Source organism: Balaenoptera borealis (assembly GCF_965194805.1).
Source record: "Balaenoptera borealis genome assembly, chromosome: 13".
In the NCBI taxonomy this organism is placed as follows: Eukaryota; Metazoa; Chordata; class Mammalia; order Artiodactyla; family Balaenopteridae; genus Balaenoptera; species Balaenoptera borealis.
Genome location: NC_138870.1, coordinates 80,896,884 through 80,912,612, shown reverse-complemented (window position 1 = coordinate 80,912,612; position 15,729 = coordinate 80,896,884). Strand labels below are relative to the sequence as shown.

The window sequence follows — 15,729 nt, the reverse complement described above, 5'->3', positions numbered from 1 at the left end:
CTACCACTAATAATTTAGTTTATCCGCCTGGAGGCTTTTTAAAATAGGATGCATATTCAAGTGCATACATTATCATGCTTAAGTCTTTTTCTAAAAACTGCTAAACTGAAATCTACACAAAGTCACTGTGTACTGTATCTTCTTGGAAAACCCCATAATCCAGAAGGCTACAAACTTAAAAAAATAATTTTTTTTTTTTTGGCTGAGCCAGGCCACACAGCATGTGGGATCTTAGCTCCCGACCAGGGATGGGTCCTGTGTCCCCTGCAATGGAAGCGCAGAGTCTTAACCGCTGGACTGCCAGGGAAGTCCTAAAAAATTTTATTTATTTATTTATTTTTGGCTGTGTCAGGTCTTAGCTGCGGCACATGGGATCTTTCCTTGCGGTGCATGGGCTCCTCTCTAGTTGTCGTGTGCAAGCTCCAGAGCATATGGGCTCTGTAGTTGCGGTGCTGGGGCTTAGTTGCCCTGCGCCATGTGGGATCTTAGTTCCCACCAGGGATCGAACCCATGTCCCCTGCATTGAAAGGTGGATTCTTAACCACTGGACCACCAGGGAAGTCCCCCTAAAAAATTTTTTAAAGGGACTCTAAAAATCTCAGGCATAAGAAGTTGGTACTGAACTGCAGTTTCAGATTTTATATTGGTGTGTTTGTTTTAAAGCATGTTTTACTTAAAGCTTTAGGGAAATAGCTTAAGTTTCAGAGTATTAAGATACCTATCCCTAATGAGATTTCACTTTCTAAAATCTAGTAAAATAAACACTAAGCCTCTCATAGGCAAGTCAAGAATGAAAATAAAGTTTATTCATCAGTTAGGCTCAATTGAACAAGGGATTCACTAGTGGGAGTATAGGATTATTTGGGGCTGTATTTAGTTTGGTGAAGGGGAAAGGTAAAGGATTCTTAGAAGTAGCTACATTAAATGGTAGGAGCAGAATGAGCTCACAGTTGTTAATGAGACCTTTTGTTAGGGAATTTAGGTAAACTATTTCGTTTAATCCTCCTGACAACCCTTGCCAGAGGTGGTATTATCTTCATTTTACAGATGATGAAGCTGTGGCTCAGGTCTCAGAAACTTTCCTAAGGTTACAGATAACGTATGGCAGAGCAGGAACCCAAACTTCTATCCTTGCAACTTAAAGTTCATGTACTTTCCACAGCCTCACTCCTTCTAGAGGTTTGTGCGTTCACACAGTACTTGTTGACTGCCTACAGTGTCCTAGGCATAGATGCCAAGAAGGTTAGACCAGCAGCAGGACTTGCAGGAGACTTAACTGGGGCAATTGCCTGTGAGGGGAAAGAGGGAGGGAGGGAGGAAGCAGGAGTGGTAGGAAAAGCCTTTGACTTCCCTGCAGGTGTGGCCTGTGCTAGGAGAGAGGGGAGGAGGGACTGGGGGGAGAGCAGCCTCAGGCCAAGGCAGTTCTGAGAAAGTCTTGATCAGGCTGCTAAGGGGTCTGCATCAGGCAGGGGGCCCTGGCTCTAGTACCCTTTCCTGGTCATCCTTGCTGGGGGCAGCCTGCGGGACTCGTGGCCTGATGTTCTTGCTGTGGTGACCCTGAATGTGCAGCAGCTAGAGGCTCTCGGTCAGCCGGGCTCCCTGCAGCAGGTTCCCTTGACGGGCTGTCTGAGCGGGGCACCCCCGTGGCCACCACACGCAGCACTGTTCTATCCTGCTGGGGATGGGGAAAGACTGACAGTGTGAGGAAGCAAATGGATACAAAAAAAAGAAAAAAAAAAAAAAAAGAAATAAGATAGTCCTTTCCTCGGTGCTCAGGTAAGCAGATGTGCTAGCATCCTAGCCATGATTTCAGTTTAGAAAAGAAGACTATTATTTCACACTGTTACTATTATTATTTTTAGAGACTTAAACATTGGGTAAAACTTTGAGATAATCTGAGAGTTCACTTCCTAAATAAATAAATAAGAATTAGTCACTACCATTATTTTTTTCCTGTCATTTTATTAGTGACTGACTACTGGACTGTCATGGTCACTTTTTACCCTTATTTTGACATTGCCTTGTCCAACTGCACTCTGTGCAGCACAAGATAACTGGGTCCTGGTATTGCCAATGCCAGCATGAATGTAGAGGCCTCTTTCTAAAACCAGATCTGACATTTCTTCAACAGAAACATCAGTGCGCTTTCCTTCTAATGGCAGCAGTCATAATTTTCACCTTACATGTAATACCTGAAATTTTATGACTGCTTGTTCCTTGTTTACTCTCTTGCCCTTCACTCTGGAAATGTAGTGTTCAGATCTTTCACCAGAATAGAAACGGAGAGAAACTCCTCTCCTTTCCTCTACTGCCCTGGAGTCAAAGCCAGCTCTATCAGTATTTAAATGAAAACAACTACAACAATAATCTCGCATAACTATTGAGACCTCATTCATAATCACCTCTCTTTTTTTCAAAAGTGTACATTTTTTGTCCCTGCTAGAGCTTTTAATTTTCACACCATACAATACATACTAAAAGAAATTCTTTTCAGCTCTTTAGAATAAAACTGCCTTGACTGTAAGAGCATATTTCTAAAAGGGATTTTAAGTAAGTTGAGAGTGCCTGTGGCTATAATGTTGGCATGTGTGTGGTATAGACTGTGAAGAGCACTTTTCAGATGGCACTTAAGTTGCCTGACTTAAGAGTGGCTTTACTAAGGGTGAAGTGCTCATATACATGCCTATTGAATCTTTCCTAATCTTAAATTATTTGTGTGCACCCCAAGAACTCACATCATGTGATATCTGTAGGCTTCAGTGGCTGCAGAATGTGGCTTCAGTTTTGAACCATTGACAGTATGCCCCACCAGGGCTCTGGGGCTCCTGGGGCAGTCTATCAGTCCACTGTTGATAATGGTGAGGATTACCGATTGCTCTCAGCAAATCCTGTATCATGGTTTAATAACCACATCTAAACCTCCACATTTGCCATCTGAGACATTATATAGTATGAAATGTGTTCTAATTGAAACCTATAAGTATCAGAGCTTGAATGTACGTCTGACTAGCTCCAAGCTGATCTTCATTATCCTTCTATGAGTTCATGTTTTCTTAATGCACTCTTATCACAGGGTGAAGATACTGGAATGAAAAGTAAAGTCCATCATATTGCCAAGGAGATCATGAGCTCAGAGAAAGTGTAGGTATCCAGTTTCCAATTCAGAAGACTATTTGTTTCCCCATTGACTCATTTAAAACATGTCTCATTGCTGTTTTTTACAGGTTTGTGGACGTGTTAAAACTTTTGCATATTGTAAGTATCTGCTAATATTTCTTGAAGTTTGAGACTATCCACTTTTACATCTTTCCCTGTCCCTCAATATGTTCAGCATAATTAACTTAAATATATTTAAATTAACATGTATATACATGTATGTGCTTTCTAATACATGATTATATTTTTAAATTCACACATATGTGAAGAGAGAAATTTTCTAAAATGTATTAATCTCATGTATGTGTAGTATACCCAGATGATTTTTGAAACATAGAGCCTTTATATCTGTATTTCCAAAGTCTTTAAACTTTCTATCTTCATAATAAAGAGTTATTGAAAGGATAATATTTCTTCTTGGGCATTTGCAGAAGATGTCTGCTACAGTAGAATTTTGCACAGCAATGGGTAAAGAATGTCATGATCAGTGTTTAAAACTGTTCTAACTGAACAAACTCCTAGAAAGACACTTAAAATAGACATTTTTACAACTAACTTTTTAAAGGTCTATTTTCAGTTTTTGTAATTGTGAACTTGAACAAGCCTGTTGGGAAACAATTATGTGTCTGACTGCATATTCATTTTTCTCATGCACTCCTTTGTACCTGCAAGTTTTCACAAGTTTCGTTACTCATTGGCAGTTAAAATGCTTTTAGTGTTACTTTATTTTAATTATATTTGGGCAAGATATTAAGACTTAACAAATGAAAAGGTTGAAGTAGAGGAAACAATAAAAGAAGAAATGGAAATGAATTGAATTACCATCCAAGAAGTTTACTTAGATGGTAATTATTAACATCATATTAAACTGAATTGCTGAAAAACAGTAGGTTTACAAAATATACACCCATTTATGTCTCTGCAAAGACTATGATTTTCAGTGTTTTTTTTTTAATAGATATATAAACATGAAAAGTGGGTTATACTTAAAGGCGGGATCATTCACCAAATGATCCCCTTGTGCTCTGTACTTGGTCCAATAGACACATGGAGGCCTAATTCCTGTGTGAAAAATCTCTAGCTTTGGAAATTTTTTCTTAAAAATTTCTTAACATTGCTAATTTGTTTTGAGAAGTTATTTTCCCATGAATAGCTCCTCATATAACTCTTGACTATATTGGAAAGTTCCCTTTTAAAATTCATATATATATATATGGCAATATTTGGTCACCCAGAGTTATTGACAAGCATATTGTCAATTCAAAAATTAATGATAAGCTTGATAAATATAAATGACTTAGCAAAATAAACTCCATATACATTTGCTGCTGTGCCCCAGCCTTCTCCATTGTACAAGCAATTGCAGGGGGAGAAGAAAATGCTAAACTGCTGTTTTTCTGGAAAACTTAGAACATATCTCTAGGATGAGCAAATTGTATCTATTGGACATATTTTCTGATAGACATGTTTAAATACAAATAGTACCACTCCAAGGAAATTTTAGGCATCTGCAAGTGAATGAGTAAACTTACAGAGGCAAAAATTGCTATGTTTAACTTCACTGTTCAATTTGATCAAACCTTGCATACCAATAACAATTTGTAGACCATACTTGGAGGAGCATTGGCTTAGTAGATTGTATTTCTTACCAAGTATGTGAAGTTTGGGGAATTTCCCGGCGGTCCACTGGTTAGGACTCTGCACTTTCACTTCTGAGGGCCCAGGTTCGATCCCTGGTTGGGAAACTAAGATCCCACAAGCTGCGTGGCATGGGCAAAAAAAAAAAAAAAAAAAAAAAAAGTTGTTTGACCTGTTAGGTCTAGCTTTCCTCATTTGTAAAATGGGGATAAAAATACCCATTTCTCAGGTTGTGAGGAATCAGTGGAATAAAGTATGTGAAAGAACCTAGTATTGTACAATATACGGTAGGGTCTCAAATTGCTGTTACATTTTCTTCTTCTTCTTCCCTTGTAGAGCATCAATGAATGGGAAGTATTCATTTTAATATTACCAGGCAGTAGACTTTTCACGATTCTGTCCCTTTCAAATGCCCTTTTCTCCCCGTATTAAAATTTCATTTTAATGAAGGAGGTTCTGATTCCAGTGGGTAGAGGAGCAATTAAAAGCTTTACCAGTATGTTTATTTGATTTTAAAATATATATATATCCTGGTTCTTACCTATCTATTTTTGGAACAAAGCATAAGCCCTATAAAAATAGACAATTAGACCAAAATATTTCCCTTATCTCAGATCTGATTGATGGCCTTGGCCTCTTCCCCGCTGATGTTGAACAGAGTGAATCATCCATAACCCACCTTGATTTGCACATCTTCAAAACCTCCTAAGCCTTTAATGTAGGAGTGAGAGTAGATCATCTGCCAACCTCATGTTAACATCCTGTCTGGTATGTGCAAATGTTAACTCACTAGAGCCCAACATAAGCGGGTATCTTAACAACCAGGCATTAAACAGGTTCTCAGCCATTACTAGGAGGGGTTTGTCACCAGGATAATGTGGGTGAAGCCAAAAGCATCTCTTGTTTCAATCCAGCACTCCCACTATGCTGTTAAGGCTCATATTTACTCTTCTACCAAAAGTACCCCATAAAGGTAGCACGTGGATTGTTTTAATCCTGAGCGCTCCTGCTATCTGATTTCCTCTAAATGGATTAACTTCTGTGTTATATGATAGAATATGACTGCTTTAAAATATCTAACAGGCTTTAGATAATCCAGTGGGTATTTTTGGAAATCAACCAGGTATCCACATGGCTTGGGAGAAGCTATTGTTTAGTTATATATGATTTCCCATTAATAGTCTTCCATATTAGAGACTCTAGAATAGCATTAATAGATCTTTCTGTGAAACAGAAATCTTCAGTATCAGCACTGTCCAATAGAGTAGCCACACTTTAAAAAGTTTAATATATCAGAGTAGTTTGTTAACACTTTATATATCACTTTAATATGTTACTGTAGCTCACTATCACTTCTTTGTTTTGAATTTGCTGAACCAGGTGCTATAACTCATAAAAGTGTTTTTAAATCTAATGAATTTTATCATATTACATTGGGAGGAATTAGATTTGGGTAGAGGTTATGTGATTTAAAATATACTTAAGGTTCTAAGAATTGGTGAACTTAGCTGAGGGCTTTGATTCTTCTGATGTTTGTGAGAAAAAAATGGGCCTGCAGAGGCAGTAGCAAGACTGTAAGTAATATGGTCCTCACTCTGCAGTACCTACCATGAGCTCTTGGACTTTGACCTGGATTTGAAAAAAGGTCCAATATACACATTGTCTCTAAGTCATTACCCTGTTGAGTCCAAAGAAAAAAGAGATTCTTAAAAGGCAGTCTTTCCCTTTTCAAAATAGTAGTGCCATCCATGTAGCTGCCAAAGCCAGAAAACTAGGATTTGTGCTTCATTTCTCCCTCTCACCTCTCCAGCTGAACTATCAGCAAACCTGCTGATTCTGTTTCCTCTTTACTGCTACCAGCCTAGTCCAGAATATCATCTCATACTCAAAACAGCACCGGCCTTTTAACTGGGCTTCCTATGTCCATTCTTACCCCCCTTCAATCTGTTCCTTAAAAGATTTTTTTTTCATATAAAGTATTAGGAGTGATTTTCTTAACATATATATGAGATCATGTCACTCCCCTGCTTAAAACCCCTTTAAATGGGGCTTCCCTGGTGGCGCAGTGGTTGAGAGTCTGCCTGCCAGTGCAGGGGACACGGGTTCAAGCCCTGGTCTGGGAGGATCCCGCATGCGGCGGAGCCCCTGCTCGCCGCAACTAGAGAAAGCCCTCGCACAGAAACGAAGACCCAACACAGCCATAAATAAATAAATAAATAAATAGAACAAAAAACAACAAAAGAAACCCTTTAAATGGTTCTCATTGCATTATATAATAAAAACCATGCTATTTACCAAGTCCTGTAAGTAGGATGACCATCTGTCCTAGTCTGCTTTTGACCACCTTGGTTATTGTCTTAGCATAATATTATTAATAGAGCTCCCTTTTACTGTCAAAAATGATCTAGTTTGGATAGTAAATTATGGTTCCCCCTGCCTGTAAGGTGCTCTGTGATTTGGCCTTTAGTAATGAGGTGAAATGTTGGTGAAAGAGAGAAAGGCATTCTCTCACTTGCAGAGCATGTTCTGGCCATACCAGCCTTCTTTCAGTTCTTAGTTCAGTGCTAAAGTTATTCCTGCTCAGAGATTTTGCCAATGCAGTTTCCTAGAATGTTCATCCTTCCTTCATTTGTTCGTAGCTAGTTCTTTCTTTTTCCTTACAGTCTGGGCTTAATGTGACTTCCTCAGAGAGGTCTTCACTGACCATCCTTTTCTCTTCAACTTTCCTGTGTTTCTTTTCTTCTTGATACTTCATATGTTTTGTATATCTGTTTGTTTACTTGTTTGTTTTTGGTCTCCTGTACTAACATGTAAGCTAGGTGAGGGCAGATATCGTGTATCTTCAGAGTCTCCCATCATTCCTATTCAGTGGAAGGCCCCCAGTAAATGTTATTGAATGAATGAATGGGACTAATTGGTTAGTGGTTAAGAATTCTGCTTCTGCCACTAACTGTGTGCTCTTGGGCAAATTAATGAAGCCTTGTTTTCTTCTGGAAAATGGGAATAATAATAACCACATAAAGTTGGTGTAATGGTTAAATGTGATCATACAAAAAACTGTTAGGCACCAATTAGTTTTAGCTGCAGGCTAAGTGGAGGTCCTTCAAGATAAAGTGCTGTTATTTAGAATGTATTTATGTCAGTCAAAATCCATACTATTTAGTTTTAATGTTATCTTAGTAAGCTTTTACTCAAATCAATCAAAATAAAATTTGTTCCTGAAAAATACCCTACTAGGTTTCTTCTTCCGTTAGAAAGTAAGCTCCATGAAAGCAGGGATTTTTATCTGTTGTGTTTATTGGTATCGTCCTAAATTCGTATGTTAAATGAATGATAGGAAACTGATGAATAAAACTTGGTTTGGTGAAACTCTAGTTGTTTATATTTCTTTTCCTCTTTTGTAGCAGAAGTTGTCCAATCCAGAAGTTGCTATTATATTGTATATAAATGCCATTTTCCAGATAAAACACCTTAGACATCTAATATAATTAAGTACAAAAGATACAGTGTTTTTTTGCTTTTGTTATCTTATTTGCTTTCTGATGGGAGACTGGTTTAATAGACATATCTATAAGCTTACTTTTTAAATGTCTAAATAGCATGATTTAAAAAATATATTTTGAAAGAAAATGATTAGAGACTTTGAGGTCTTTTTAACAAAGATGGGCTGGTTAAGTAGTAGGTAAGTGGTACTCGTAATGAAGCATCTTTGTTCTACCAGTTGCCTTAGACTGGGATATACGTTACCTTGAAAATTTGAGAGACTCCCAATTAAAATCCATAGCGTTAGAGGCAAAGCTACTTGGACATTCAGATGTCTATTAGTAAATAGAATATATCTTTTTTAAAAATGCATTATAAAAGACTTCCTCGGGCTTCCCTGGTGGCGCAGTGGTTAAGAATCCGCCTGCCAATGCAGGGGACATGGGTTCGAGCCCTGATGTGGTAAGATCCCACATGCCGTGGAGCAACTAAGCCCGTGTGCCGCAACTACTGAGCCTGTGCTCTAGAGCCCGTGAATCACAACTACCGAAGCCCGTGCGCCTAGAGCCCATGCTGTGCAACAAGAGAAGCCACCGCAATGAGAAGCCCGTGCACTGCAACAAAGGGTAGCCCCCATTTACCGCAACTAGAGAGAGCCTGCGCGCAGCAATGAAGACCCAACACAGCCAAAAATAAATAAAATAAATAAATAAATAAATAAATAAAATAACAATAAAAGACTTCTTCATAGAAGCCTCCAGTTTTTACCATCTTAAAATGACTTCATCTTGTTCTACTGAATACACCTTGTCTTTTCAGTTTTGAGAACCATTTAAGTATCATTTGTTCTTTAGTTATAAAGAATCCGCCTTTAGTGTCTATTGACATGGCTACCAGACTTTCACTTCTGAGCAGCTTCCTTCGCGTGAGGACTACCCTTCACTGTATGAAGTTCATTGGTTTTTTTGGTTTGTTTTTTTTGGTTTGTTTGTTTTAATTTTTGACCACAGCTTGCGGCATGCGTGATCTTAGTTCCCCGATCAGGAATCAAACCCGTGACCCCTGTACTGGGAGCATGGAGTCTTAACCACTGGCCCGCTAGAGAAGTCCTTGAAATTCATTGTTAAGAGTGCCTTTGTCTTGCTGCTGAGGTGTTTGTTTCCCTCACCTTGGTTTGGTATAATGTTTCCTTCTGTTTATAAACCTCTGTTTGAGGGCTCTCTTTCCAAGCTTCCAGGGACTTGTGGATCTTAAATGGTAATAATGTATCATTTAACATAATCAAATCTCCTTTAATTAAATAAATGGCCTTATTGAGTGCTCTCTGTGCACCTGGCAGCATGATATGTTACACAAATTATCTATTTTAGTCCTCATAAGCACCCTATCAGATAGATGTCATTTCTGTTTTTTTAAATGAAGAAAGTAAGCTAACTGCCAAAAGTAACCCACTAAATGGCAAAACCCATTAAATGGCAAAGCCAGACTTTGAACTCTGGTCTGTTTGAGCCCTTGCACTAAGTGAATGTTCAGAAATTGATTAAAAGTTGTTACTTGAAATCTCTGCCATGCTGTGTAAGGTACAGTGTATCTTTGAGTATATTGGCTTGCATTCAGAATTCTTTCAGTTGGGCCAGGAAACTGGAGAAGTTCTAGTTTTTCATCTTCTAAAGATGATCATTTAGGATATATTATGATGATTATTTCTTAATGTTATTAAGCAGGGGTTGGAGATTTGAGACAAAGGATAGGTTTCATTCATGTTTTATACAGTTTTGCATTGATGATTGTACATGATATCACCAGGTCTGAACATAGAGGGAGTAGTAACTTCATTGGTCAAATATTTTCATTTTAAAACAAAATCAAATTGTTAACGTGGAGCCTTCCCACCACCCCCTTTAACTTCATAGTATCACACTGCTTTCTGTATATTTTTCAAAGCTCTTTGACCTTAGCAGCTGCTTTGCTTTTGCTTAATATGAAGTGATTCTTAATGCCCTTCATGTAGGCAGGGAGCCCTGCAGAGCACCCTGTCTGCTCATATGTCCATTTAGTCTTTGTAATTCACTGTGTCATCATAGTGGTTAAATAATGCCCTAAGGTCAGGAAGCCCAGTCAGGACAGCTGGTTATTAACTCACTTACTTCTCTTTGGTCCTGGAGATATAAAGCCTGACCTGACAAACAAGGCCATCTGTTTTGTGCTTCGTTGCTTTAGATGTTCAGACTTGATTTTATTTGCATTGATTTTTGCTTGCTCTTGCCCAAGTGATCAGAGCTGTTAAGGATAGTATGTTAATACCTCAAAGGAGCTGAGTTTTTTTAAAGTTGATCTGGTTCTTATTTGTAGGTTTTCTTGGAATTATTAAGAATACTATTATGGTATGCTTTTTAATCCAGAAGCCCATTTCTGTTTCTAAAAAGGCCAAGTTGATGGTGATCAGAAACTAGAGTGTAGGTGGTTCAGTTTTGCATACAGAATCTTTGGTAGGTTTTATGTTAGAACAATAGATTGAAGTATATGTAGTTGATATCAAAAAACTCACCCACTTACCTAACATTTTTACACTCTAGCTCCCCTCACCTCTTTTATTTTAATTACCCACCTTTTCCAGTGTGAAAAAGTATACTTTGGATCTAATTGAAGGTGCCAGTTCTGTGGTCTTGCATCCTCACTGATTTAGTCAAGGGGATGTTGGTAAATTTAGATTCTTCTGCCTCAAAATAGTTTTGCCTCTGGCTCTTAAGTGTCATCACACTTTCCCAAATTACCCTGGCTGTCAGCATTTAGAAAAATAACCAGACATATGTTGTAATCATCTTTTCTATTTAAAAAAAAAAAAAAAGTTTCCTCCTTCCAGTGGCACGAGTTTGGAAATGGTTGAGGTTCATGAAGAGCTGAGAAGTTAGAGATTGTGTGTAGTTCCTGTGTGAATTAGTTGCATCTGGCACTGGGGCCATTGCACATGGCTTTCAGGGGATGGTAGCCCACAAGGTGAGGGAATGAATTGGGGCCAGGGCTGCGCTGTGTGGTTAAGAAGGCCATCAGTTATGAGTAGAGCCCTTGGTCTGAGTTGCACTGGCCTGGAGGAAGGGGTGCTCTTTTCTGTTTTCAAAAATCCACCATGAAGGCTAACAATGGCCCTGGTAGTACTTGTTTAGAATATGTAACTCTCTAGGTCTTAGGAATAATATTTAATAGCTGGGTATAAACTCTCTAAATTCCTATTGTCTGTGTTAAACGGTCTTCCTTTGCGCTTATAGTTATATTTCTCTTTTATTCTGACATGCTACTCATAATTTTAAAAAAGGCATCATAGCCCATTCATTCCTCTAGAGCTGTCGACACCACCCAGTAGTACTGGAAAAAAACTAAAGTTTTGCCCGGTATGTGACAGGGACATCCAGTTAGAGGTGGCCATCTCACTGGTCAGCGCAGTGTGGATTTGGCTAGTGTCTGTTGAATGTGTCTTAAATAAACCAGTTTCCTTTTTGGCAATGGTGGCAGACATATGGAATACAGACTCTAGCAAAAGCTATGTCAAACAGGATCCTTAAGCTACATAGCAGCTAATGTCTGCTGTCACTGTCCTGGCTGAGGAAATGCCTTCCAACTGGAAAATAAAAGTCATCCTGCTGCCAAGGGACAAACATATTCATCATTTATCCTACCAGAAGAAAGGGCAGTGCTTCTTGTTTTGCTGAACAAGGAAACTCTTGCGTCTAAATTATATTAATCATTAAACTGGTAAAATAAAAAATAAAATGCTATAGAAGATGTTTAACTGTTGTGCTTTGAATACATTTACAATTGAGGATGTTATTCGTGGTATGTAAATATAGTCTGTATAGTTCTGCCTGATGGAAAGTCTAATGACTTTCGAAAGTGTTAAGTTGGCTCTATTTTCTCTTACTAAATGTGAATGCTGATAGAAACAAGCTGTTGGGAGATGGAATTTGGCCCAAATCCATTTGGTTTCTGGAGCTGTTTTGTGTGGTTTTCTGGATTGTAGTTTATACAAGTAACGAATTCTTATTTTATATTACAGTAATTAGTTGTCAAAGTAGTTCTTTAGTTACTGGTCTAACTAGTTGGTTCCTTTGGGTTAATATGACTGTTTTGGGCTGATAAAGTTAGTCCCAGGTACTGAGGCCTAAGTGAAGGGTTTATTAGCACTTCTTGAACATAGGATTTGACTTGTCTAAAATATACCTTAGAAGAGGAATCGTTTTTTAATTTTTTTTTGGCCATCCCTCACGGCATGTGGGATCGTGGCATGCGGGATCGCGGCATGTGGTATCTTAGTTCCCTGACCAGGGATAGAACCCATGCCCCTGCAGTGGAAGCCCAGAGGTGGAGTCCTTACCGCTGGACCACCAGGGAATTCCCAGAAGAGGAATCTTTTTGTGTACTTTTATTTATTTATTTTTTACATATACATATATTCATTCTTTTTTAGATTCTTTTCTCGTATAGGTTATCACAGAATATTGAGTAGAGTTCCCTGTGCTATACAGTAGGTCCTCGTTGGTCATCTGTCTTATATATAGTAGTGTGTGTGTTCATCCCAAGCTCCTGATTTATCCCTCCCCCTCACATTTCCCCTTTGATCACCATAAGTTTGTTTTTGATATCTGTAAGTCTTTCTGTTTTGTAAATAAGTTCATTTGTATTGTTTTTTTTTTAAATTAGATTCCACATATGAGTGATATATGATATTTGTCTTTCTCTGTCTGACTTCACTTAGTATGATAATCTCTACGTCCATCCATGTTGCTGCAAATGACATTATTTCATTCTATTTTTAATGGCTGAGTAATACCCCATTGTATTTGTACACACACACACACACACACACACACACACACACACACACATATATATATATATATAAAAACATCTTCTTTAGGTTGCTTCCATGTCTTTTTTGTGTGTGTGTCTGCCTGCACCACAAGGCCTGTGGGAATCTTAGTTCCCTGGCCAGGGATTGAATCCGTGCCCCCTGTAATGGAAGTGTGGCGTCTTAACCACTGGACCACTAGGGAAGTCCCCCCCATGTCCTGGCTATTGTAAATAGTGCTGCAATGAACACTGGGGTGCATGTATCCTTTTGAAGTATGGTTTTCTTCTCATATATGCCCAGGTGTGGGATTGCTGGATCATATGGTAGTTCTATTTTTAGTTTTTTTAAGGAACCTCCATACTGTTCTCCAGAGTGGCTGTACCAATTTACATTCCCACCAACAGTGTAGGAGGGTTCCCTTTTCTCCACACCCTTTCTAGCATTTATTGTTTGTAGACTTTTTGATCATGGCCATTCTGACTAGTGTGAGGTGGTACCTCACTGCAGTTTTGATTTGCATTTCTCCAATAATTAGTGATGTTGAGCATCTTTTCATGTGCCTCTCTGCCATCTGTAGGTCTTCTTTGGAGAAACGTCTATTTAGATCTTCTGCCCATTTTTTGATTGGATTGTTTTTTTGACATAGAGCTGCATGAGCTGTTTATATATTTTGGAGATTAATCCCTTGTCGGTTGCTTTGTTTGCAAATATTTTCTCCCATTCTGTGGGTTGTCTTTTTGTTTTGTTTATAGTTTCCTTTGCTGTGCAGAAGCTTTCACGTTTAATTAGGTCCCATTTGTTTATCTTTGTTTTTATTTTCATTACTCTAGGAGCTTTTTGTGTACTTTTAAATTAGGTATGAAGTTGTTGCCCTTCACAAGAAGCATAAGAAATACTAATGGTTAATGTATGTAGGTAAGGGGTAGGTGCTGAAAGGATCAGGGAAGAAATCAGGGTCTTTTTTTGTGTATTTGATTTGCCCAGTGAATTCCTGAAGGGAAAGCAGCTAGAAAGGAGAAAGAAGATAAAGCCTAGTAGAGAGTCTGTTTTATACAACCTTTGCTTTACGGTTTTAATTAAACCTGTTTCTAAGAGGGAACAATCTTTGTTATTGAATCCTCAGGACTATAGAACAGAGTCCACCATTGTTTTACTTATCCCCTGGGGGGGAGGCCTCAAGATATAGTGAAATCTAGAGAAGTACCATCTCCAACCCCACCCTTTCCAAGTCCTCTGGAGTGATAGGGTGGGGTGGGGTGGGCCTGTCTTAAAACATGGTATAAATAGTCTTACAGGGAAAAGTGATATGTGACGAGAAAAGTTTTTATTTGTGAAAAGTATAGATTCTGGTGAATTTATGGTGAGGGAGGAAAGAGTTTAAGGTCCAGAGTTAAAATGTTTTGTTGATTCTGTGTGCCAAATACATTGTAAGACGCTTTGTGTGCAGTATCTAATTAAAGTCTCATAACCCATTTAACAGATGAGGAAAATGGAGCTAGCTCAAGCAAACACAGTATTTTAGGAGTAAGGGCTGGGATCCAGTATTCTCTGATTATCAAGAATGTACCACCCTCCACATGCCTCACTTAGAATGCTCCAGCATTTGGGAAGTAATTACTGAAAGTGGACAAAGGGACACTTCCAAAATAAAATTAAGATCTGGAGACTTTTAAAATAAATGGATTTTGTTCATATAGTAGTATTGGAATAATTTTAAGGCCTACTTAGAGTTGCAATACAATTTCCAGATACCCCCTTAGTATAATTACTAAGTTTGGAGATCAAACCAAAAGATTTAAGAGAAATATCACACAGTCTGTTTTAAAACCAAATATCCACCCCAGCCATTTTGTGTGTGTGTGTGTCCTAGCCAAGTAAGCGGGATAGGAGGAAGTGGGTACTTTTCAATTTGAGTTCTTCGTGGGAAATACAATTTGCAGTTTATATTGTTTTAGGGAAGAGAGTGACTGGGGGAAAAGCTTTTTATTAAGTTACATATGTATGTATATTGTTTTTCCTCCTCTGAACTATAACAGGATTTCCGGGATGCAGTAGCCCATGCTTCCAGGCAACTTGGGAAACCAGTGATTGAGGACCGGATCCTAAATCAGATCCTATACTACTTGCCTCAGCTGTACGAGCTCAATCGGGATCTCCTGAAGGAACTGGAGGAAAGAATGTTGAACTGGTAAAAATGGACTGACCAGCTTTCCCAGTTTCCAAGTTTAGATGAAGCCATAAGGGCCCTGCTTGTGACAGAGAGGCATTGTTCCTGACATTGTGATTTTTCAATATATTGAGTTTTCTTGGCGGTTACCTGTGGATTGATCACTTTGGATGGCCAAAATTCACTGTTGCACCTAGCTCGGTACTCTAAATTTTTAAATTCTTTGGTAATGTTGCCTCAAAGGCAGGAAGGGCCCATAGTCAGCCAATTTAACTTTCTATAGGTGACCTTTATAATCAGGACTTTTGAAATTGGGAGAGTTTAGTTGATGTATTCACATTGGAAACATTTTTAAATGTCTCATCTATCTTTTTGGAGCTTCAAGCCAGGAAACTCTGCATTTTGGAAAGGAGACCATTCACCGAGATAATAGGAAGAT

At 38.5% G+C, this 15,729-nt stretch overlaps 1 protein-coding gene across 7 annotated transcripts in view; it reads left to right on the top strand.

Moving 5' to 3' along the window:
- FGD6 (FYVE, RhoGEF and PH domain containing 6) overlaps positions 1–15,729 on the top strand; it is a 109,667-nt gene that overhangs the window by 50,182 nt on the left and 43,756 nt on the right. For 6 of the 7 annotated variants that reach the window (XR_014233319.1, XR_014233320.1, XM_082350417.1 and 3 more), the window contains 3 exons: positions 3,074–3,141; positions 3,225–3,255; positions 15,160–15,311. Coding sequence is in view for 5 of the 7 variants with exons in the window: in XM_082350417.1 (XP_082206543.1) it covers positions 3,074–3,141; positions 3,225–3,255; positions 15,160–15,311 (251 nt within the window). In the remaining 2 variants the exon portion in view is untranslated. The remainder of the gene's footprint in view (positions 1–3,073; positions 3,142–3,224; positions 3,256–15,159; positions 15,312–15,729) is intronic. The other variant, XM_082350415.1, reaches the window with a different exon arrangement.